General features: G+C 36.3%; 1 protein-coding gene across 1 annotated transcript in view; it reads left to right on the plus strand.

Annotated features, from left to right (window-relative positions):
* The window catches only part of LOC115510362 (ADP-ribose glycohydrolase MACROD2), a 124,173-nt gene that overhangs the window by 43,481 nt on the left and 54,088 nt on the right, over positions 1–26,604 (plus strand). The window contains 3 exon segments of the mRNA XM_032592769.1: positions 7,147–7,224; positions 18,622–18,696; positions 18,951–19,043. Of these exon segments, the coding sequence (XP_032448660.1) occupies positions 7,147–7,224; positions 18,622–18,696; positions 18,951–19,043 (246 nt within the window).

Here is a 26,604-nt window from a genome sequence, read left to right on the forward strand (position 1 = left end):
AAGGCACTTTAGAAATGTTTGAAGTACACACATACACATTAAGATTAGATAATGAACTCACAAACACTACAAAGGAAGTAAAGTCAAACTCACACAAGCTATGCAGAAGCAACATATACTGAGGTTACTTCAATTGGTAGGAAAGTCAGTGAGTCTTCGAAGAAACCATTTCATCATCCCCAAGAACTGGATCATCTGGAAGCAACAGCAGCTCAGGCAGTTCGTCTAGAGACTCAGGCAACTCCTCAAAGACTTGTCCACTCAAGGAGCGTCCAAGACTTCCTACCTTCTTTCCTTCTTCCTACTCTTCTAAAGTCACCAAGTTGCTCATTATCCTTCTTTGTTCCACCTCATCCAAGGCTTGTGGCTCCTCCCTTCTCTTTCAGTAAATCTCTGCCAAGAGACTGATAGTGAATATCTTGGCTATCTTAGTTTGGGTTCTCCAAAAGCAAAATTCTGAGACAAGGATATGGTGGCAAAGGGTTTATTTGAGAGGTGGTCCCAGGAAGCACGGGTAAGGCATAAGGAAGTAGGTCAGGGAGAGGAAGACAGACAAAAGAGGGTACATTAGTGAGCAGGTTACTGCTGAGGGGAACTGGGGCTCCATTTCTCTAAGAAGTGTAGAGTATATTCAAAATTGTCCCCCAGAGAGGTGAGAAAACAGGTTTTATCTCCTGAAGCCTTTAGGGAGTCTCCAGTTGGGCATTAGCTGCTGGGTACTTCTGGTTCATCCAAGGAAAGAATGCCCTCACTCAGAGTCTCAGAAAGGAGCCCATCTCCCAGAACCATCTGCTGTGATCTCAGGAGTATCCCAATGGGATATTGATGGAGCATGGTCGATTATAAGGCTTAGGTATAGAGAGATCTAAACTATCTAGACCACAGAGATAGAAATGGGCTGGAAGAGGTAAGAGAAAGAACAGTAGAGTGAATCCAGCTTTGGGGCATCCAATATCACAATATCATAGGATTATTTATAATGGCAGAAAATTGGATGCAACCCGATTGTCCAAGAATAGAAGCAGTAGTAAAATAGCTTGTGGTAGATCCACAAAGTGAGCCACTCTGCAGCTCTTCATATTATAGAATTGTATTCAGTAGCACAGAGGGACATTGAAAAAAAAAAACTGAAAAAAGTGAGAACATGCAACCATTTTCATTTGGATAGGCTTGTGGATCCTTTGAGATGTGAGGAATAAATAGGTGCTAAGGAGAAATCATCCAGGTCTTTGAAGTTCACAGAAAATTAGTAACTCCCAGGAAAAGTCCAAATGTCTCCAAACATGTGTCTTTACATCACTTGGGGAAAAAGACAAGCTGTGCTCCGAGGTGAGTTTTGACTCAGTCCATTAGGAATGTAGGAAAAAATGTCTGGCTCTCAGCAGTGTGGGGTCCTTGCATCCCAGCCACACTACCCAAGTGTCTGGCTGAAAACAACCTGAACCCAAAGGTTGAAGCATTTATGAATCTGGAGACAGACTGTCGCTACTGCCTCAACTTCTCCATGAAATAAAGTAACTGAGAAGTGGTGGCCGGCTGCCAGGCTGTGACTATGCTCAGAGTTAGGACCCAAAAAGCCCTCATCATTTCTCCTACAGGGAATGTTCTCTCAAAGACTTTTCATTATCAGATTGAATTAAGAAGTATAAATAAAACACTCCCTGATTTATAGATCAACATATTAATAGAATTCCAAGTCAATTTACACCCAGAACCATAGCTACTTTTCATGCCTGTGGCCTGGTCAGATTTTTTTTTTTAATCCTTTAAAAAAAGAAAAAGATATCAAGAAATCCTGCTAGGCAAGGCATAGAGAGATAGAGGGAGGCAAGATCAGAAAGGAATCTGAAGGATGGAGGTCAAGGATAGCAGGTCACAGACAACTGGAAACAAGAGCAGATTTGCCTTTGTTTACATTGCCAAGGGGGAAACATTAACTTGATGGAAAAGGGTAATTAAGCATTTCTTTTTCCATCATAGTCCAGCCTGGCTTCATATCCAGCTGTTCTATTAGACATTGTGATGATCCTTCGTCGAGTCACAGAGTTAACAATGGCCAGTGTGGCACTGATGTCACATGGCACTCCTTTCCCCCACCATTAACCTTTATTTTATAAATAATATAAATCTCACAGTGAGAACAGCCCAACTCAGGTAGGCAGATAATGAGGGAAGCCTGAACAGTTACAGAGGCGTTGTCAGAACAAAGAGATCATTTGGATACATCAACAGATTAGCATTGTAAGGAATTTAGAGAGATTATCTGGTTCAGCACCCTCAGTTCCTTTGTGCAGAAACCAAGATTATGTAAGGTGAATGGGTTTTCCTAGAGTTAGGAAGCATGTTGTTGTAAATCCAGAATCAGAACCCCAAGCCAGTGTCCATCTGTCACAATCGATCCTCTTACTTGCTTATATTTTCAATAACAACGGCAGAAAAATACCACCTCCAGTGCAGGTATCAGCTGGTTTACACAAGTTACTGTTTGGAATTTGGCATGTAGTTTCTAATAGAAGCAAAGTTAGTGGTACATGATGGTAGTTTTCTCAGCTGTGCCTCAGAGACTGTTAGTACCCAGATTCCATAACTCTGGGAATGATTGGCCCCTTTTAATGGGGGTTAATGATTGCATAATGAAGACAAATGACCGATCCTAGCTCAGTCTGGCCTCCCAGTGCTCAGGGCAACGGCCTCTCCTATGGACCCAGTTACTTTTCAGGTAAATATAGAGCAGCCTTGTATATCCAGCTGCACTGAGACCAACTACAGTTTAGGTCATTGCCATCGGAATACTCTGGAAATGTATTGCAGGATATATTTTTCCTATATAGAGGAATAGTCACTGCAAAGCTTCAGTGAGACCATAATCGGCTGTGAAGACTCTAGTTTATTGTGGATAAACACACCGTTCAGATGGAGGAAAAACTACTGCGTTCTAATTGCTTCACATAATAAACCAGCGATTCAAATGAGCAGGCCAGGATAAATGTTTTGCTTCTTGTAATCGAAACAGTTGACAAGAATCAGAGGAAATCCAGGTAACTGTGTTTCTGGGCAACTTTTGCATCAAGGTAGGAGACTCATGTATGAATGTGTACATGCTACAGAGCAAATAGATCAGGCATAGGTGTTTGTAAATAGCATGTATTTTGTTCAGACTCCTTGGAACTTCTGCACCAACATGACCTCTTGCTGCAATTCTAAATAGTAGGCAGGGATTACCTTTTTTACTAGATGGATTTTTGCACATCTCCTGACTTGAAAATGTTTTCAAAGACTGTTAATCACCATTCCATTTTGTACTTTATAGTCATTTCTAATTTTGATGCAAAATGTTGTTTACCAGCTGGATTGCCCACTTCATTTATTAAACACATCTGTGTATGTTTTTGGCTATTTCCTCAAGTCAAATCTACTTTAAGAATTCAAAAAGAGACATCACTTATAAATTCATGAAGCGGACATCAAGTTCTGTGGATAATTCTCAATTATAATGTTAAAAATCTTTTGTAAAATAGCAGTATCACTAGCATTAAGGTGTAAATTTCTATAGTTATTTTTAACCTTGCTGACATATGAGAATATGATGGAAGCAATCTCCTTCTAGAGAAATGAGTAACAATATATGTACACATTTTACATGTCAATTCAAAAAGGTTTGTGGACCCCTAGAGTATATTCAAGGGTTAAGAACCTTAACTAAGGTTAAGAACTAAGTCCTTAACTAAGGTTAAGAACTTTTGTTGTTAAGGGGACATTTTCGAAAGTGATAGTACCTATTTTGATTTATGGTTTAGATATGTGTATTGAAAATTCAATAGTTTGATAATTTACCATCACATCTTCAATCTATCCACATACTATTCCATATAGGTATGTATAATTGACTGCATTAAAAATGGCCTACTGTTTAGAATTTGTTTTATGGTTTTTTTTAATTTTAATCTATTTTAAATATTTTTTAAACCTTTTCAACTTCTTAAATGAGGAGATTTTGTTTTAATTTATGAAAGTATATCTTTTTATTCTTGTTAACCTTAGAAGATAATCTATCTTCAGAACTTTGGCTTGAATATTCAACTTAATATTTGCATTTGAAAAAATTTTCTAATAGAACATTGACCTTAAAGATTTTGAAAGTCAGAATCTACATATAAATTTAATTCCAGTTCTCTGCTATTAAAATAGCATTGACTGAATCTCAGAATTAGGTGATAACCCCTTTACATTTTTTGAACATTACCACATGATAATTTTTAGAATAAAATAAGATGAATCCAAGGTACTGCAAGAATTTAGTATATACCACTACATTTTTCACATAGAAATAATACACTCTTTTAGTGACCATCTATACTAGATATATTTTCTTACTTTCTTGTTATGAATAATATTTTATACATATACAGTGCAACTTTCATCACCCCCTAGACACAAAAGCTCCACTGTCATTTCAAACCCCCAACTAAGTATAATATAATAGGATCTATGATTTAAAACATTCAACATCCAGTCTTGCCAAGGTTCATGTGACTAGGAATTCAAATAGCCCTTTGGAAAGAGAAACAGCAATGGAAACAGTCTTTCATAACCACGTGGTCATGTGTGGATGCGGTCATGGTCTTACTGTTTTCATCTAGCTTTATTGTTGTATGTGGAGGTGCAACCATTTCAAATACAAAGCAATATTAACTTGTGGGTTCGGCGATGGGTCATGTTGTTAGGAAATCCTTGCCATCACATAAAGACATATACTTGTGTACACACAGAATATAGTTCTACAATATACATAGTGTTTTATATATTTTATTTCTAAAACTAGAACACATTCTTAAATTAATAGTGTGTTATTTATAGTCCATTTGGTAGCATTTTTTTTCTAATCCTATATAATGGTGAAAATAACAATTGATGCCGTCTTGGATTCAATGAAATACGTTACATATAGATTAGAGGACATAATATCAGAAGACACCTATCTTAGCAATGTTAAAACAACTCTCCAAGGAAATTGAAACTGAAAGTTCAATTAATTTGCTAGAGACAGATTTTAGTGATAGTCTACAGATTGATTTTTCAAATACTATCACCCATCATATGTGAATAATTAAACCAATAAACTCAATGTAAATCACTTTTTAAAAGACATTTCTTATATAATACTTGGTGCATGAAACATAATGTTTATGTAAATTATAAAGTATAATGAATTATTGTGGATTGTAAATAAATATATTTTAAACACATGCAAAATCTTGGATCATCTTAAAACATTAATGTTGGGGGAAATGAGTATTGCCCAAGTCTACATATCAAATGATGCCATTTCCTATAAACAAATAAAATTTTCAAAATTAAAATTTAGCCTGATTCATATAGCACCTTTTTAAAATCATTGTTCACTTTCAGTGTTAATGTGGAGGAAAGTATTCAAGGATTTGTTTTTAATCCACATGTTAGAGCCAAAATTAAAAAGGCATGTTTTAATGGGAACTGGTTTAAAAATTTTTGACTTGAGTGAGAAAACTGTTTGGAAAATGTGTCTATGTTCAGTTTTGCTTCCAAATTTGGACTTTGAAACTTACTGTCAGTCTCAAAAAGAAATAAGAAGCTGTGCAGATAATTAAACATTTGCCTTGGGGGAATTATTTGCAGTTAATTAAAATCATACACTTTGGGTGTATACTTGCTTCACTGGTTATTAAATTTGAATCATATGTTAACTACCCAGGTTTCTCACTTGTCCATCAAATGTTGCTTGTGGCAGGTTCAAGAAACAAACTTTCTCATAATATTCTAAACCATATTGTTTAAAACTATCTCCAAGTGTGGGGAGGGAGAGAGGGAAAAGGAATAAGGAAACAAAGGAAAAATGATTTATTTGAGACTCCATCTGAATTCCGCTCTGTTCAGAGCTGCAACTCAGTGGAGCAATGTGAACTTAGTAGAGAACCCATTTGTAATAGAAGTGTCAGTCGGCCATCCCCAGTTTTCTCCATGGCCATATTCATGGAAGATTAGCTCATGGCTTTTAGATATCTTTAGATTACCACCCTTTTAGCTGCATGAAAATACGCCCTAGATTATGACCTCTAGGAGTGCAGAGTCAGTTACAATTGACGCCCCAGCTTCAAGAAGTGCCTGGTGTAGAGTTGGCCCTTAATAAATAGTTTTGGAATGAATGAAAGACCCATTTCTGTCTTGCCACTAACCCACCCACATGCTGTTTCCAATGGATTTCTAAAGAGCCTACAAGGAGGCCTCAAATATCCAACAAGGAATCCTGTGTAGTCTTGTAAGAGTCCATAGTCACTGAAATCTAGTTGGCCATGTTATTTCCTGTAAGTGTATCATATAACAAAAGATGAACTTATGCTGATTTCACATTTAAATGTGCTATTCGAGGGAGAGGATGAAATTGCCCAGAACAGAAGGTTTGCATTCCCCTTTGCTATTGTTCTACTGGTAGGGTTCCTCAGGAAGATGAACTTAATTACAACTGGATTTCAAAGGTCTGCATCTGGCTTTTTCAGGGACTCAAGGCTCCCATACATGAACAATTGCAGTAATGGAAGCATTAAGAACATTAAAACTGATGTTCCTTTAATCTCCTCTACTTTGCCTTCCTTTCATATCCTTTTGCACAATTCTCCAAAGACTTTCGCTAATACGTAAAGCCTGCTTACATTTTCTTCTTTGTTGCAAAAAGATGACCCAATCAAATTTCTACCATCTTTACTTTTGTAAACTTCGTATAAACATCTTACACAGTACTTTAGGAACAGCTTATTTATCGATGAAAATATTTAAGTATTTTAATGATATTTTTTAAAAATAATAAATTACATTCCCCAAAGATAGAGCTATCATGTCAGTGCTGGAAGCTGCCCTACTTCCTAGTTAAAAATGCTAACTAGGGGTGGCTCAGTCGGTTAAGCATCTGACTCTTGGTTTCGGCTCAGGTCATGATCTTGTGGCTTTGTGGGTCCGAGCCTTGCATCGGGCTCTGCACTGGCAGTGCGGAGCCTACTTCGGATTCTTTCTCTCTCCTCTCTCTCTGCCCCTCCCCCAGATGCGCTGTCTCTCAAAACAAATAATAAACTTAAAAAAATGCTGACTAGAGGTTTTGCTTGTTTGTCATGTCAGATTCTGCAAAGGACGATAGTATTACAAAAGACAATGAAGTAACAGATCATTCTGTGTGTGACCAAGATCATCCCAATGGTAAGTTGTGAACTCCTTTTTCATTTTTTTTTTCTACTGAGAACTACTACATTAAAAGACAAACAAACAACAACAACAAAAAAAACATGAATTTTAGTTTTTCTGGAGACAGAATGGGATCTGATACTATTTTATTAGCTATGAATATCAAGTAATTGGTACCTGCCAAGTTTGGAAGGGAAATTTGCTCTCCACAATCCTCATCACTTATTTTTGTACCCATCTGGATTTATTTATTTTAGTTACCTGCCTATACTCTATAGGCATTGGGTGTACAACTACAGAAATGAAGGTATGATAACAATGAGAATAAGTGTGAGACATATAGAGAATAGAAGACTGAATCTACATATCCTCAGAATACCAAGAAGAGAGACTAGAACAAACAGAAATGAAACAATCTTTAGAAAAATAAGAGAAAAAAGGTTTTCCTAATGCAAACCATCTCCTCCACCCAAAACACAAGGGTACACATATTTATAGGCCAAGATACTGAAAACTCAAATAAGAACAGAAATCTACAAAGCCTCATGGAATTTCTGAAGATAAGTGATTAAAAAAAAAAGGAAAATCAAAATCAGGTTACAAGCAAAGTACCAAAATCAGATTAGCATTAGTTTTCTTCTACAATTCTAAATACTAGATGAAATGGGGTAACATTTCCATTACTCTGAAGGACACAGTTTCTATATTTAGTGAAGTCATTATTCATGCATGAAGTCAAGAGTAATATTTTCTCAGGAATACGTAGATTAAGAAAATACACCGCTCAAGTATCCTTTCTGAGTAAACTAACAAAAATCCTGTGCAAAAACAAGAAATATAGAAAGGAAGGAAAAAGTCAAGACTGAGAAAGACTCACTTGGAAATGACTATATGATAAGAGACTCATTATATGTATGAAAATGTTGAAATAGTTGCTTCAAACTTGGTATCAGAATGTTTTAAATTTTTGCTTTTATCTTTGAAAATTATGGTGTGTTGTTTCAAAATGAGAAAGAAAAAGGAAAGACTTGTGTTTTCAGGAATGAAAGTCTAAATAGACGATTATTGTCACTGAAGATAACTAGACAACCTACACCAACAAAACAAACAAACAAATAAACAAAAATTATGGGCTCTGTTTAAAGGCAACAGAGAGCTAACAAGATAGTGAAGAATTGTCAGACCAGGTTCTGGTAAAAAATACATATCCAGGGATGTGAGCGCAGAATTGAAGCTGTTTTTATTTTAGGTCATTTGCTGATCCTACAAAAGGTATCTGGAGTCCCATTGCTGACAATGGCAAGGGAACACGGTAAACCCTTAGTTTTTGTGTTGAAACCCCAAAGATATGTACCCTAACAGAAATAATGAACCCACAGTAGACCAGCTTTCTGAAAGACTGGTGCCCAGCTTTGAATCATCTCAATCCTCAAATTAAACTAAGACCAACCCAGAATGCTAGTCCCTATAGGCACCTGAGAAAAACAAATGTAAAACATTTATTAGATGGAAAAGGAAGAGTATTACAGATGTCAAGCCATTTACAAAAACTATTTGTTAAACATAATGTTCAGCACACACATACAAAAAAAAAAATAGCCACCACCCCCCACCAAAAGAAACAAGATAACATAAAAAACAGTCAAGAGAAATAGGCCCTTTGGGGCTGAAAATATTAGAGTTATTATAAAATAAAGTATAGAAAGTATAGAAATAAAATACAGATTATAAATAAAGTATATAAAGTATAAAGTATAAAATAATTTTGCTGACTGCTATTACAGGGGATAAAGACAAAACTGAAAAACTTAGCTGAGAACTGGAAATTCAAAACAAAACAAAACAACATAAAAGAAAAATAAAGGAAAGTCTAAAAGTGAAAGATGCCATTACTGAAATGAAGAATGTAATGAATAGATTCATGGTTTAACCACATACTAGACACAACTAAAAGAGAATTTGTGAACTATAATTTAGGTCAGAAGAATATATCCAAAGTAAAAACAGTAGAGATGGCAAATGCTGAAGAAAGGGAACAAATACAGAGGATAGAATGATAAAGTCTATCACAAATGTACTAGAAGGAACAAGTGAAAAGAATTACAAGCATAGTAAATACTAATTATTGGATAAGTCTAAATAAATATCAGTGATACCAATTCTTTTTAAAAAATATTTTTTTAATGTTCATTTATTCTTGAGAGATAGAGACAACGTGAGCAGGGGAGGGACAGAGAGAGGGAGACACAGAATCCAAAGTAGGCTCCAGTGTCTGAGCTGTCAGCACAGAGCCTGATGTAGGTCTTGAACCCACGAACTGCAAGATTATGACCTGAGCTGAAGTCGGAAGCTTAATCGACTGAGCCACCCAGGTGCCCCTGTGATACCAATTTTGAGAATAAGCAGGAAGGTATGACCTATAAGAGAAGAGAAGTCAGTTAATATAAATCAATTCAGAAATGGCACAGATAGCATAATGAATATGAAAAGCCATGTTAAAAGGTATTATAATTGTATTCCACATCTTCCGAAAGCTAAAAGAAGTATTGTTTATGTTAGAGATATTAAAGATATAAAATGACCCAAATTGAATTTCTAGAGATGAAAATTACACTTGATGGGAATAATGGCAGATTAGCCACTGCAGAAGAAAAGATTAGTGGATTTGAAGATGTAGCAATAGAAACTATCCAAACTGAAACACAGAGAATAAATGACTGAAAACTGAAAAGATCATCAGTGAGCTACAGAAGAACGTGAAAGGTAATACCAATTCCAATATACATAAATTGAAATCTCTGAAGGCAAGCATGGGAAAGGAGGAGGAAAACAATACTTGAAGTAAAAATAGTTGAAATTTTCAAAACTTTAATGAAAACTATGAACCCACATAGCCAAGAAGTTCTACAACCCCAAAGCACAAGAAAGGTAAAGAAAATTATAACCAAGTACATTGTAATCACCTTGCTCAACACCAGTGATAAACAAAAATTCAAAAACAATCAGAAGAAAAAGGCAAGTTACATAGGAATAAATATAAAGATGAAGCAAAAGTCTTATTGGAAACTACAAACTAAAATTACAGGCTAAAGCATGGATAATGTTAAATTAAAAACGTACAGAAGCCTACATAGGGTACGATTTCATTTATATCAAGTTCAAAAAGCAGGAAAAGATAACAATACTATTTAGAAAAGTCATGTTTGAGTGGGAAAATGATAAAGAAAACTAGGTAGTGATTACTCTGAGTTAGAGTGCTGATTAAGTTTGGTGATTAGGGAAGAGGTTCTGATTGGCCCATGAGCAGGGCTTCTGCCTGGACAGTTGTCATAAGGATGTATAGTTTTTCTAGTTGCTTTTGGTTATTTGATTGAGCTGTCTATATTGTTTGTGAACTTCTCTATGTTTGTTGCATTTTTATAGAATAGTTAAAAGAGGGATGAAAAAAGGGAGAAAATAAGAAAGAGGGAGAGAAAAGACAGGAAGTATCAATGTCAGAGTTGATACAGCAAAGATTATGGTGGGAAGCGGGGAAGGTTGTACAATATGCTGACTTCAGTCAAAATCTAAAAATCTTGCTCTGCTATAGATTATGACACTATAAGTTTGAAAAATTTGATGATAATCACAAATAGAATTAAATCACAATAGAATTAAAGGAAGAAATCTTACTCTTTAAATTTCTCAGAAAGATCATACCAAACATAAAAGTGTATTCAATAATGCAAATAATAAAAAAATAAATAGGAGTGTAAGAAAAGCACAATGTATCAAATAAGATAACAGAAACACAGGCAACTAATTATGACAAGAAATATAATTAGGTTGCTTTATTAAGTGTAAAAGCCAATCAGGTTGAATTAATTTTAAAAAATAGTAAGGGTGTAAAAAATATAAAGTCAGAAAAGGTGTATTTGGGAAGTGAACATCAAAAGAAAACATGGGAAACTACTTTAGAATCTATCCAGTTACAGTTCTAGCAAAAAGTATTGAGCAAGAAAGCGAAATTTTATATCAATAAAAATTTAAGTCCCTGATTTAATATAATAATGATGGGTTTTTATGTGCCAGATGATATAATATGAATAAAATCCATTTGGAAATTCAACGGGGGAATTCGCTGATAATATTTTCAGTCAATGACAGAATAAATAGACTAAAAATAATATGGAATCTTTGAAAAATGTGATTAGCAGTGTAGTTCTACTTTAGGAATAGACAAGGTGATCAATGAAACAGAATAAAGAGTTTAGAAATAGACCAAAGTAGATCTAGGTTTTTAGTACATATTCAGGCTGACATTTCAAAGACAGATAACTCCATAAATGGCATTAAGACAACTAGTTGACCATTTGGAAAAATCACCTGAATCCCAGCTTAACCCTTACACCAACTTAAATTACAAGAGGACCCAAGATAAAATGTAAAAATAAAATTAAAAATACTAGACTAAAAGAAATAAATGGCAAGGTATTTTTTAATTTTGAAATAAGAACTGCTTCTTGAACTGTAAATAAAAACATATACATGATTATATGCATATATGTACCTGCAATATGTGTCTGCATATGTCAATATATGTCATAAAAGAAATGACTAAATGTAAATATACACATTTTGAGATGATAAAGATTATAATCAAATTCTAAAGAAAAACTTCCAGGAAAAGTATGATCAGCCAAAATAACAAAGAATTGATTTTCTTACTAAAGAAAAAAAAAAAAGACCTCATAATTCAGTAAGAAAAAAAATTAGGAGGAAAACAGGCAATGGACTCAATTATAATTTACAAAATAAGAAATATAGTCATAAATATGAAGAAATTACTCTCTTACTTAAGGAAATGCAAATAAAACATGATTTCAGTGTCTTCTCCTTTTGAGTATCAGGTGAGTTTTAGTAGGATTGATAATACACAGAATTGGTAGGAATAGGGTATCCAAACATGCTCACACACCATTGATGGGAGCCTGAAAGGTGTAACCTCCTTATCAGCAATTTTGACGAAACCTAATAAAAAGTAAAATGTTCATACTTTTATCCAAGAGCTATGCTTTAGGAATTTGTCTTAAAGTAACATCCACCAAGAGTAGGGAGACATGTATTTACAAAATGTTCAGGGCCGCCTGAGTGGCTCAGTCGGTTGAGCGTCCAACTTTGGCTCAGGTCATGATCTCACGGCTGGTGAGTTCAAGCCCCGCCTCAGGCTCTGTGCTGACAGCTCGGAGCCTGGAGCCTGGAGCCTGCTTTGGATTCTGTGTCTCCCTCTCTCTCTGCCCCTAGCCCATTCACATTCTGTCTCTGTCTCTCTCAAAAATAAATAAACATTAAAAATTAAAAAAAAAGTTCATTGCACACACGTATGCATGCACAGGTGTATATCTACATACATATGTATACACACACAAGAAAGATCACAGTTTACAATATTAACAATGACAAAGTCATAAAGCTATAAATTATAGTTATAAAATTATTCATCATGCTCAACACTTATATGTACTTTTCACTGTTTCCATGAGGAAATTACAATTCTTTTGTAACTGCAAGAAAAATAATTTTAGAAATAATTTACATTAAGAAAGTAAGGGGTTTTTTGGCCCCAAGAGATGACAAAAGGTTCTAGAAGATAATCAAGTTCACACTAATCTAGGTTTAACTTTCGTTCTGAAACTGGGGTATTTTTAGACATGGTAAACATAAAATTTTGAATATTTGCAGCAATCAAGTTTCCAGTTTAACAAAAGGACACAATTTCCATTATCTTTAAGACAAGCATCTAAGAAGCAAAGTCTTTGTTCTTATGAAGATCTGAGCCTATAATAATCTGCAAACAATAAAACTATACTTTTGTTACTATTGTTCAGAAACAGCCCATTTACAGCCCATTTACAGAGCGAATTTAGGTTTATCCTCTAGAAATGTTTAGTTCCAGACTGATGGCCCCAGTCCAATTTTTATGCAAATTATTTAAAGCATTAGCTTGAGCCAAACTTAATTACCAGGGTTCCAAGAAATAATCACGTGATCTATTTCTAAAGAAAAGTGAATGGATTTTTGGATTATCTGTTCTAATAGTCCCCTCCCATTAGCATGGATGATTGAGTTCACTGTATAAAAATATATATATGAACTGTGGGATCCTTTATATTCCTTTGTTTCCTCTGCCAGGAGGGATTAGGGCAGAGGACAGTGGGTGGAATTCAACTAGACTGAAAGTGGAGAGGCAAACATAAAGCTTGCCCCCATGGGGTCAAGAAAGCAAGATGGAATGTGGAATGTCTGAGTGCACTGCAGAGAAAGGCAGAAGGGCTGGAGACCCCTTGAGTCATCATTAACACACAGCAGGCCGGGGTGCAGGGCTAGGAGCTCACACATACCTCCTTTTCCCATAATATGCCCAGTCCTGGCTTGGCTCAGGAATGAATGAGCAAATATGATTATTCCTGGATTTCAAAGCTGTGCACCTCGTTTCTTTCCCCATGTTATTTTACTGGCTTTATTTCAGAAAAATTAAAAAGAAGAAAATATATGTATTTCCGTTCAGGAAAAGATTTCCAAAATATGTAAAGCACACGGGTGAAACAGATCAAGAGTGGGTACAAGTGAAAAGGCAGGGGGAAAGAAATACTCCGAAAGAAATTTGCAATGGGCTCTTATCCTCTAAGTGAAGTACCAGGACATACTAGGCAAAGAGAAAATCCCTAGTATTCATCAACAGCCCTTAGGCAGTCTCCCCTGTATCAGTAGATACCCAGGCTCTGTTGAATGCGGTCTTCCTATCCCTGATTGAATTCCTTGGAAGATTTGTCAAGTGGGGCACTGGAACTGGGACACATGGGAATGCAGAGTGGCTGCTTTTATTCTCTGAAGGCTCTACTCTTTTCCTTCATTGTATGAACAAAGCCAAATTGCAAATGATGAGGTAATGGTCCCAGCAGTGATCTTGGCAGTAGGTGTGATGGTCGGTTCCCCATATCAACAGTGATAGAGAATGAGCCTCACTCAGTGAATGCTCTTTCTCAATATCATCTATCTAATAAACACACATCAATAGTGACTAGAAACTTCACCAGGAGATAGATCCTCATTGAATGCCAAAGATAGAGGGAATCTAGGAAATTATCTAGTTTTGCAGCCTTAAAAATAAATAATGAAAGTGAAGCCCAAAGAGGTTGTGATTTGCCTAAAACTTTGAGTTCTTATTCCAGGGTTTTTTGCAATAAATATAGTATACAGAGTGCTTAGCAGCCTGAGGCACTTACTTTGTTGCTAAAGGATGCAATAGAAAGTAAGTTACAGTCCCTAATTACTGCTTGCAGACATTGATGAGTACTATAATGGACAGCCAATTAAATAGGCATTTACCGATCACTCCTTATTAGTAGGTGCTGGGAAGGGAAATACGAATAAAGCACAATTTTTATGTTCACAATGCCCATAACCCAGTAAGAGAGACAAACAGATACAACTATATTACAGTATGATAAGAAGAATAAGAAGAAGATAAATGAGCAAAAAACTCAATAAGAAAATATGTGAAAATGATTGATCCTGCCTAGTGATTCAGAGAATATTGCAAAGAAAGGTAAATTGATGGTTTAGTTTTGAAAGATGAGGAGATTTTTACTAGACAGAAGGTGGGGCGAGGGGGGGGGGGGGTTCAACCAGTGAGAACACATGTTGAGTGGACACAAAGGCAAGAAATAAAGTAATGGGTTTAGAAAATGGTGACCAGGTTGGGATATAGAGAGAATGGAAGGTAGGTGAGTTGACCAAAAGACAAAAACGAGGGAAATTCAGGGGCACTTGGCTGTTTCAGTCAATTAAGTGTCCGACTCTTAATTTCAGCTCAGGTCATGATCTCAGGTTTCCAGCCCTGTGTTGGGCTCTGTGCAATTAGCACAGAGGTTGGGATTCTCTCTCTCCTTCTCTCTTTCTCCCTCCCCCACTTGCTTGCCCTCTCTCAAAAATAAATAATAAATAAACATTTTTTAAAAAGGGACACTCAAGAAGAAAGAGCTCCTTAACAGCTGAATTTCTCAAGTATTTTAGAGTTCAAATAGAATAGACACTGAGCAAAGGAAACTGGATTTAGCTAGACACAAACACCTTTTGGTTACAAATTTTTCTTCTGTGATATCATAGAAAGCACTTTTCTCTGCTTCCCAAATTGTTTCATTATGATTATTATATTATATAATATGCATTTGTTGTAAAATATAAAATGCAGGTTAGCAAAATAAAAATGCCATAAATTAAAATCCTACTTACCATTCAAAGATCCAGTGTTAACATTTAAGATAAAGCCTTCCTAGCTTTTGTTCCCATTAATATAAATATGTATAAGGGCATGTTTGATGAGTTACAAAATAGTAGATGGTTAGTAGATAGTAGTAGATAGTAGATACTTACAAAAAATGAAGTCATATTCTACATTCTACAGTCTTTTAAAACCTCATGATGTGTTTTTTAATGGTTGCTCTCACATAAAAAAAAAAAAATGCTGCTGCTTAGATTTCCTCTAATCCTTAAATTAGAAATTCTATTGCTATTTTCTGTCCTCTGTGTTTATCATCTTTTTATGTTTCCTTTTCTCCTTTTGCTTTCTTAGTGAATTTTAAGTCAGAAGTTTTATTTCTAAACCATTAATTTATCTATAGTGCTTATTCTTTTTATGACATCCACTGCTGATGTTAATGTTGTCATTTTGCTTTTAGGCTTGTAGGTTTTTCACAATGCCTCAGACAGTATCTATGCTCTTCAATCCATCTTTTCATTTCTTTATTCATCAGTTCTTTGCAAACACAAAAACACTGTATATGTTTTTTGTTCTGAATATATCTTTTACAAAAATATTTTTCGTTACTATATAATTCCCCTCTTTTTTTATGTTTCATTTTTTAAGTCCCCTGTTTGTTTGGATAGCTAGAAATAGCTATCCAGGCAAGATGTTTGCCAGGAAATAAATTGAGAAATCCCCTTCACTTTCCATGTGATATAATCCTTCTCTCCATCCGGCCATTCTGGTATCCATCTAGTATTTATCCAGGATAAAACTGGAATGCAAAACCCGTGGCTTTAGTTTTATCAGAAATAGGATTGATAAGGGGCGTCTGGGTGGCTCAGTTGGTTAAGCATCTAACTTCGGCTCAGGACATCATCTTGCAGTTTGTGCATTCGAGTCCCTCATCAGGTTCTGTGCTGACAGTGTGAAGCCCGCTTGTATTCTCTCTCTCTCTCTCTCTCTCTCTCTCTCCCCCCCAATCTCTGCCCCTCCCTCATGTGTTCCCTCCAGCTCTCTATCAATAAAAAAAAACAAAAATTAAAAGACAAAATAAAGACATTTCCAGGCAAAACAAAAAGGAAAAAGGGATGTGTAGTCAGATAAACCCAGTTAAAAATTTTAAAAGCAGAATGGGGATCACAATACTTACGTTGCAGGGCTAATGTGGTAATTATAGATAATGTATGTGAAGTGTCTGGGCCACGTTTAGCATTTTTTATTGGATAAATAATTTGCAGATATACATTTATCCTCTAGGTCAGTGCTTCTCAAGCATTAATGAACTTACAGATACTTAGAAATCTTGTTAAAATGCAGAATCTGACTGTAGGTCTGAGATGAGACCTGAACTCCTCTATTTTTGAAATTCCAGTATTGCTTACCAAGGACCATAGTTTAAGTAGCAATAGAGAGGAATGGAGATGAATGGGGTTTATCAGCAGGGGAAACATCTTGATCAAATCTATGTTTTAAAAGATATTTCTGCTAGCAATTCACAAGATTGACTACAGGAGAAGAAAATGACAGATCCAAGAGACAGATAATATATCCCTAAATGGGGAAAGGTGAAGGGGAAATAGAAAGTGGGAAAAGAGGAACATTTTAAAGAATCATCAAGACTTGCCATTGCATTGAATTTTAGGAGTGATGACAGATAGTCATCAAAGACAGCTTGAGATATTTAGCTTCAATGATCAGACATATAAATATGCCAAAGTTGTAATTATTTTATCAGATCCTTTTATCAGATTAAAATTGAGCTCAAGAGGAGTGGTGTCAAAAAATTTCTTTTTTAGGCCGTGCTAGCAGAGCATGAACCAAGGGGAAGCCATATTGTGAGCACCTTAAGAATATTTGTATTAAAGAGGGAACTATAAAGAGTCATATATAACAAATAATCCTAAAAGTCCCATTGGCTTACAGCAACAAAGGTTTGTTGTGTCTCTGCTTGGCTCTGCTCCACATGTTTTAATTCCAGGGTATAAACCTGAAGGAGGGCACTCTATTAGGAGCAAGAAAGATGGAGGAAACATGCAATGGATCTTGAAGCTTCTGCTCAAATGTAGTATCCGTCATGTGTGTTGCTGTGTCATTTTGTAAACCAAGTCACCCTATTGGCCTGGTGTCAGTGAGGTAGGAACAAACACTTGTCTCCCAGGGGCCACTGCAGGTCACATGGTCACAGACAATGCAGTAGAATCCTCTTACAGGAAGATGTAGGGGCAAGTTGAAACAATAATGCAATCTACCACAGGGATGTGCCCAGTCAGAGCCCAAGCCCCTCTGCATCCCCTTCATACCTATAACCAACTCTAGCTCTGGATTTTTTTTTTTTTATTTCAACAGTTAAATGTTCTCAGCATTAAAAAAAAAAAATATTCTCAGCATAAAATCTTTCATTAAAATGAGACAAATGGACAGATTTCGATTTCCTCTCTTAATGAGCACTTAAATATTCTAAACTCTACAGGGGGGAGTAAAGGGGAGAAACCAGGGGGGTGTGGAAGAAAAAAAAAAAAAAACATTACTAGATAATCAGCCTTGGAGTAATCAAGAGTTGGCTGAGCCCTCTCCTGACTTTTGCTATATTTATTAGGTGTCTTAACAGAATGGTTGAGGTGTTAGGTGACCCGATCCCTGTGTGCTCACATTACTTACATTTTTCATGCTCATTTAATGGGAGAATGAGAATACTAGTGTTTTCACTTTCTAGGAATCCTCAATATAGGAAATGTCTATACTTAAAGGAAAATTAAGTGTAGATAACCCATACAGCCCAGGAATTATTTAAAATTTCAAAACTTCCAGGTTGTGCCCATAGACATTCAGTACATTAATAAACTAAACACAGATTACACCAGTCAGTTCGAAGAGGTTTTTGCGTAATTGTCAGGATAGCTCTCACAAAATAAATGGCATAAATTTGATGATTTGCAAAGTTGTCCACTTTGGTTCAAAACTGTTCTCTGCCTCTTGACAGATTAAAAACTTGACATGGTTTTTAATTTTTTGCTTTTTCAAACCAGGGATAAAGCTATGGTCATGCATCTCTCTCTCTCTCTCTCTCTCTCTCTCTCTCTCTCTCTTTCTCTCTCTCTCTCTCTTTCAATCACTGTGCTTCACAGGACAAGAGCGTGACTCAGCAAAGAATGAGATAAAAATTGAGGCAGAGTCCCAGAGCTCACATATGGAAACTGAAGGTATTAAAACCAGAATGTGTTATCAGAGAATGAGATGAAACTAAACCATGACTTCTGCATATCCCGTGCATGTGAGTGGTGTGGGTCTGTCTTTCAAGCACTGATTACTGGAGAATGGCAATAGTGTTCTGCTTTGTGTGCCTGTTAAAACTTGAAGGGAAAAAAAAGAACTTGAAGTTTCTCTGCTTTAGTCACTGTGTTCTCTCAATGATTCCAATTAAAGCATCCCTGAGTGTCCTTCTGGCTCTCTTTAGAGCTTTCACCAAACCAAGATGATGCCACGACTGTTGAGCAACCAGAAGTGATCCTGCTAACAGATGACCAAGAGGAAAAAGAAGGTGAAAAAGGTAGGACTGCTCTTAAATTAACCCATCAGGAATAATGAATTCCTTTGGATTCTCGCCTACAATGAATGCAACCATCAGTTATCGTCCTGAAAGAGCAGCCTGTGAAGGGGGAAAATGAACATTTCTTTCATCCTCAGCCTACTTGTGAGAGCAGAATAATCTAGAAGTAGCAAAAGAAGATATTTGTAACAGTTGTTTCGTCCTTCCAAATAGTTTGAAGATATTTTTATTATTCATTTCTATTTAATTTAATTTAAAAATTATAGCATTGAGAATGCCTATAAGAAATTGAAATTAAGGACTAGATGGATGAGAGTCTTAGAAAGTCTGAGATGGCTTTAAAACACACACATTAGGGGCGCCTGGGTGGCGCAGTCGGTTAAGCGTCCGACTTCAGCCAGGTCACGATCTCGCGGTCCGTGAGTTCGAGCCCCGCGTCAGGCTCTGGGCTGATGGCTCAGAGCCTGGAGCCTGTTTCCGATTCTGTGTCTCCCTCTCTCTCTGCCCCTCGCCCGTTCATGCTCTGTCTCTCTCTGTCCCAAAAAAAATAAATAAACGTTGAAAAAAAAATTAAAAAAAAAAAAACACACACACATTAACCTTTCTGTATTGATTTCCTTCTGTCGTCCTTCATATGGCAGTGATTAAGGAAGCAATTTATGTAAAATATACACATTATATGAACCTTCTCAATTGTAGGCTTTGTCCACTAATACTAGGATACAATTAATATTGAATATTGCTAAAAAAATAAATAAGTGAGCATCATAACGATTTCTGAAGCCATAGGAGGAACGAATACTTTGTAAATTTTAAAGCACTACTTGGGGCATGAAGCCAATATATTGGAGAAAGACATACATCTTTTTAAAGCATCTATTTTAAAAAACTATTATCAGGGGCGCCTGGGTGGCGCAGTCGGTTAAGCGTCCGACTTCAGCCAGGTCACGATCTCACGGTCCGTGAGTTCGAGCCCCACGTCAGGCTCTGGGCTGATGGCTCGGAGCCTGGAGCCTGTTTCCGATTCTGTGTCTCCCTCTCTCTCTGCCCCTCCCCCGTTCATGCTCTGTCTCTCTCTGTCCCAAAAATAAATAAAAAAACTTTGAAAAAAAAAAAAACATTTCAAAAAACTATTATCAAAGTTCTTATTGAAGAACTGGATGATTTTTAAATATAAAGCAATCTCTTAAAAGAAGCCCAAATATGAAATAAAAAATGAAATGATTTGTCTGGTATACTCTATCATAAGTCATGCTGCTCTTAAATAAATATGTGTTTGCAAAGTAGTTACAAAGTAATAACTTGACAGGCCCTCTTTATAGAACACAGGGATCAATTTTGTTTCCAAATTAAAAGGCAGACATGATCTTAATGGTAAAATCAGGTCAATAGTAACTACTGCCTCCAAATTATGAACTCTTCTTGGCAAGGGGCATTGACACAGTTTGATTACTAAGCCGGGTTAGTAATTTCGACATCTTTTAAAAATTTCCACTGCATTTAGAGCACAATACTCTTCCATCCCAGTTCAGGCTCATGTCACGAAGTTCCCGGCAAGTCTAGTAAATGGCATGTCTGGAGTATTTTAAGTCTGATGATGGTAACAGAGAATTGATACAACCGTTGCTTGAGACACAGATACATGGCACTGCTCTCTTCGGTTGTACTTCTAAAGTGTAAAATACACAATGTCTTGCCTGCCTGCTTAATTTCTCTACAGCAGAAATCATTTACTTTGTATATTGTACCTCAAGACATGCAAATGAGGAACAGCAAACAACTAGTATATTTTCTTCTTTTTTTTTTGTTTGTTTATTTTTTAAGTTTAGTTATTTATTTGAGAGAGAGCCACCCAGCCGCCCCACATTTTCTTCTCTTTAACTTGACCTACAGGGGAAAAGCTGGCATTCAGCACACCCTGACGGGTTTCCCTTGGTCCTTCAGCAACTGGCTCTCCTCTAGTTCCTGAAGAGTTAAATACCAACCTCCCTCTGCCTTGCGGGGATGTCAATGCTCTATAGCAAATGGCAGAATGACACATAAGAAGTGAAGTCAAATTCTGCTACTTGCTTATAGCAACTTTGAAGTTGGGCTTCTTTTTTTTTTTTTTTTTTTTTTTTTTTTGAAATTGACTTTTCACTGCAGGAGAGTAATAATGCATGTGGACTCGTTTTCCCTCTCCTTCCTTACCAGGGATACTTAACTTGGCCCTGCCTTGCATATTCCTGTTTAAATTTGAAGTAATGTGAAATGCATCCCCTTACCATCTTTTTCTTTGCTTCAGAGTAAGAGTTAATAGGTAGCTAGCTTGCTACACATTAGAAAAGTCGCCGAAGGAAAGTGGGGCAATGTAGATTCAGGGTACTGTGTGTGAGGTAGCTCTGCCCTCACTAACAAGCTGGGTGGCCCTGGGAGAGTTATTTAAATTTTCCATGCCTCAGTTTCCTCATCTGTAAGATGGTGATGACAAAATCACCTGTCACGTATGGTTGCAGAGAAACTTTAGTGAGTTGATCCATGTACAGAAATTACAATACCTGCTGCATAGAAAGTGCTCAGTGTTTGGTGTTTCTCATACTTTGATACACTGATGACAAAGTCGAGAGGATCCGCATTTGGAGCTTCTCGAGCCCATTCGTCATCCTTCCTAACTGTTTTGAATCCATAAAAACTTCACATTTTCCCTCAACAACAAAAAAATTGTTCTCGGGGCGCTTGGGTGGCTCAGTTGGTTAAGCGTCCGACTTCAGCTCAGGTCATGATCTTGCGGTTTGTGGGTTCGAGCCCCATGTCGGGCTTGGTGCTGACAGCTCAGAGCCTAGAGCCTGCTTGTGATTCTGTGTCTTCTCCGCTCTCTTTCTCAAAAATAAATAAACGTTAATAAAATTAAAAAAAAATGTTCTGCACATTTCCTTTTCAGCACCGTCTCCTGCAGGCAGTTTCGATATGTATATTCTTTTCTATAAAGATAGAACAATTAATGAAAGGTGAGGAGGGAGGCATTTTTCTCTATTCAGAAACTTCTCTCTCTTTGTCAAGATGTCAGTCTTCTGTTTGAGAAGTGCTGATCCAACCATAATTTCTATTTTCTAAAAGAAGATGCCATTGATCTATTGGTAGGTCCATGGAATAAAAGTACTAAATAACTGAAATCAGGACATTTTTTTTTTTTTTTGCTTTCTTTAGACTCACAGAGCTAGAATCTTATTTGAAACCATTTTGAGAATATAGCTCTACGTTTTGTGTATATTCAGAGTGTGTCTTATTGGAAAGTTGCACAAACGTATTAAAAATTACCCCAATCTACAAACAAAACAAATGAATATTCTATTACATTTGTAGAGATAGTCTTTATAGCTTTAGGAATATGGGTTCTCTTTTATTTTGGGAATCCAAGGAGACAGAAAGTGGTTGCTTTCAAAAAATTTCAGACCAGGAAAAAAATGTGTAACCTTTTTCTCTCATTTTGCAGCATTCTATAAGATTAGAAAATGTAGATAATCTTCAGGATACATCTTCTATGGCTCCCTGGTGTATGGGCACAGATGTTGCAACATTAAGTTTTGAAGTTAGCTCTACCAAAATATGGGTTTTGAAAAGAAGAGAAAATATTCAGCAGAAGTTCATGCTGATAAAATTATACAATAGCACAATGGACATATCCCTGGGAGATCTGAAATACAAAAATTTCAACGGGCATCGAGTGAGGTTTCACATATGGCAGCTTTTCTCTGAGAGCTTCATTGCCTCTTTCTAAATGAGCCCAGTTTTATGCTTCCCCAGCAGGGTCTGCAGCACATATGAAATCCAGTAAAATAACCCCATTTAGGCTGATAACCCTAATAGGAAAGTAATATTATAGGAGATCTCCTCTAAACAGGATCTCATGTTTTAGCATAAAGTAGAAAGCCACCATTAAAACATGTTTCTGAACATGTTTATTTCTAGTTGAATTGAGAAATATTTGACATAAAATCTTAACTATATCATATTGCTGTCATTATTAAAACACGTAATTTTCATTTGTGATTTACCATGGATATATTGGACTTTTTCTTCAAGTGTTACATGGAAGGCATACATCCTAATGATTTTTCTTATATCAATTGATAAGTATTTTCTGAAATAGCAATTATTTATTCTCCTAAGGTTGATCAAACTGTTAATAGAGACTTCAGATCTATAGTTGGACTAAGTCAGACCTCCTTGGGAAAAGATGGATGTAGACAGGCATAGAAGCAGAAAGTGAAGTAGAAGCCAGCAACAAGTCTAAAATATCATGTTCTCAGGCTTATGTTTTGGCCTCTATCAGGGCTGTGTAACAAAGTGTATGCAAATCCATAGCTCTGGCTCTGGCTGTGTGGTACCTTTAATGTCTCTGAATCCCAGTTTCCAGGGTCATACAATGAGGGGCATGAACTCAATAATGTAAGTATGGGGTTCCCCGATATCACAGATTTTCTCAGAAGGCCAAAGAACTGCATTCTTGATAAAACGACGTAGGGAGAGCAACATGGGAGCCAGTGGTCATCAATACCTAGAGAAGGCCGTAATTATGGGTTTTACTCAGTTTTATTTCTTGCATTCTACTGATAAAAATGCAGAAATGCCCTGGATCAGACAATAAGATCAGCCAAATCAACCATATTTTATTTCAGGACTTAACTGAATAATTGGACTGCTAATTATTCCCAGAAGATATTTTAAATGGGGAAAAAATGCCTTTCGGCTCAAATTAAGTTTCCACACAAATTCTACTCAGAACGAGGCTGGATTTCCATTACCATCTTTCTTATCCATGTGGGAAGCATCCTTTCTTGTAGCTCCTCTGGCCACTGTTTCATCTTTAGGTGAACACATAGTGAACCACTTTCTTTTATGCTCCTACCAGTCAAATCAATCGGGATTCATTTTTGTCTATAAAGCACCACTACACAGCCCTTGGTGTTTTCCACTATTTATGGGATTCTTGCATGGCTGACAGAGTCTTTTCCTCTCTGTGTGACAAGCAGCCTCGACACCGACAATGCAGCAACAGACAGCATCTGTGGCATCCAGGCTTTCATACTCCAGCCTGTGTTCTTTGCTCTAGAGAATCAGAGTTCGGGTGTAAGTTGATTCACACAAAATATTATATGAGCTTGTACCTAGAGTAATTACTTTCCTGGAACTTTATATTTTCAGAAAGTCTTTTTATCTCATCTTTTCAAATGAAGTCAACTTTAATAATTCTGTGTGTTTTACATTAACAGCGCTACAGTTTAGTTTGGGGGGGGGGGTTTCATGTTCCAGTAGTTTCTTCTGTTATTGGTCTGCTTTCCTCATCATATTTTGTAGCTGGAATTTGTGAACCAAATTTTGTTTTAGAATATAAGATAAATTCATAATGCTGATCACTGTACAGGTCTTAGGAATAGTTTGAAGTGTTTAATGAAATCCCTTGTATTGGGTAAATATATTGAACATAAAAGTTGTAACTTTTTAAGCTTGATTATTTAGGTTTTCTGCATATCTGTCTGTATGCAACATATACATATAGAACCAGTTCATTCAAATTACACCATATAAGAGGTAAAGATACATGACTCTTTAAAATTCATTTTTAGAACGCTAATCTTCTTCATGTTTCTCCTTCAAATAAAAAATCAAAGTTAAAAAACAAAAAGAATGAATAGTATATTCAGGTCTCAATAATGATTTTGGTTTCCATACTGCATATCTGTATGTGTACAAATTTATATTCAACATCTCCTCAATAAGAAAGTATGTATCATGCCTCCTGAATAACAATATTATATTATTATTGGCCAAAATTTAGCCTTTTGGCCAAATCCTCTAGCTAGCTTGGATCAGCTGTCTTTCAAGATTGGGAAAAATTTAGCCTGAACTTCCATTCCACATGTAAGGGGGAGGGGAGGAAGTACTAGAATTAAGGACATGTGTAGACTTAAGTGAACATCAGGATCAAAACTTATCATCTCTATCTGGGGAATTTTCAGAGATCATCTCTTCTAATAAATCTCCAGCATCCAGCTTTGTTCCTGGATCCACTTTGTCTTTTTTTTATTTTCTCCCCTCCCTAACTCCCCAATTTCATTTACAATTTGACTTTGTACCAAGCCTAGATTGCCTGGTCTTGCCCTGAGGCATATGGCAATGTGGCTTATCAGAGTAATTTGCAAAGATGAAACAGACCTCTCCCTTAAGTAGAATTCTGTCTCCAGGTGTGGAACTTTTTATTCCTCTCTGTTCCATTAGAGTTCTGCAGCTCTCTGTGCACAGCATACCTTCAATCTTATCACATCTAATGAAAAGATTTGTTCCTGCATCTAACCATAATATTATTTTGCATATATCCTTAAATATTCCAGACAATTAGTTTCCTCTAAAAATAGTGAGTACATTGTTAACATTGGGTGACATGTTCATTATATTTGCCTTCTTCTCCAAGATATTAAATAATGTGAAATTATAGTTTTCAGAAAGACACAATCATGTAAAAGATTTTCTTTAAATCATGAATTAATGGGGGAACTAGTAAGATATAAAACTGATTTAAAAGAGAATTTTAGATGTATATATCTCCATAATATACATACAATCAGGAGTACTGAATATAGCCATGCATACACACTTACACACATAACTCAAGGGTCCTGAAATTTGAAAGACTAGTTAATTTTATGTAGGGCAAGAAAATATATTCCTTCTTCTCCACCAAACCAAATGCATTTGCACGTCTGTAAACAAGTCTCTTCTTCATCACTACAAGTTTTCTACAAGTTAACTTATTTTTTTTTAATTTTTTAAATGTTTATTTATTATTGAGGGAGAGACAGAGAGTGAGCAGGGGAAGGGCAGAGAGAGACGGAGATGCAGAATCCAAAGCAGACTCCAGGCTCTGAGCTGTCAGCACAGAGCCCGACGCGGGTCTCAAATTCATGAACCCTCAAGATCATGACCTGAGCCAAAGTCAGAAGCTTAACTGGCTGAGCCACCCAGGTGCCCCTCTACAAGTTAACTTCTCTCTGTACTGATAAAATAGTCTAGTTGATAGAAAATTTGTCAAAGGAATAACACACATAGATAGTCCCAGAGAGGGTGCTGTGCAATACCCAGCCTTCCACAGGAGGGCCACACTCTCTTTTGCCCATTATCAAGTCTTAGACAATCTTTCTTGACAGTATTTGAAGGTAAGACTGCCATCTTTACCCTTTTTCCCATTTCACTGAATTCATCAGTGTTGGTTATCTGGTATGTTTAACAGATAGTGACAAAATGCCAGGGCAGTATTGGGGTAAGGCAGCAACTTCTCATTATGTCTCTGAGATTTCGTTTACTTGCTATCATTTTGTGCCAAGGGCTACTGTAAATGGACATATGCTGTGGATGTAAATGTACTTCTAAGATGCCACAATTTATGATGCATCATTATTTTACATATCATTAAGAAATTTTTTAAAAATCTTGCCAATTAAAGGAAGAAATGTTGTCATCATTTAGACTTTGTATTTTGCAACTATTGAAATGATTTTATAGTTGCAGCTATTAAAATAACTAC

Source organism: Lynx canadensis, chromosome A3 (genome assembly GCF_007474595.2).
Source record: "Lynx canadensis isolate LIC74 chromosome A3, mLynCan4.pri.v2, whole genome shotgun sequence".
NCBI classification, from domain to species: Eukaryota; Metazoa; Chordata; class Mammalia; order Carnivora; family Felidae; genus Lynx; species Lynx canadensis.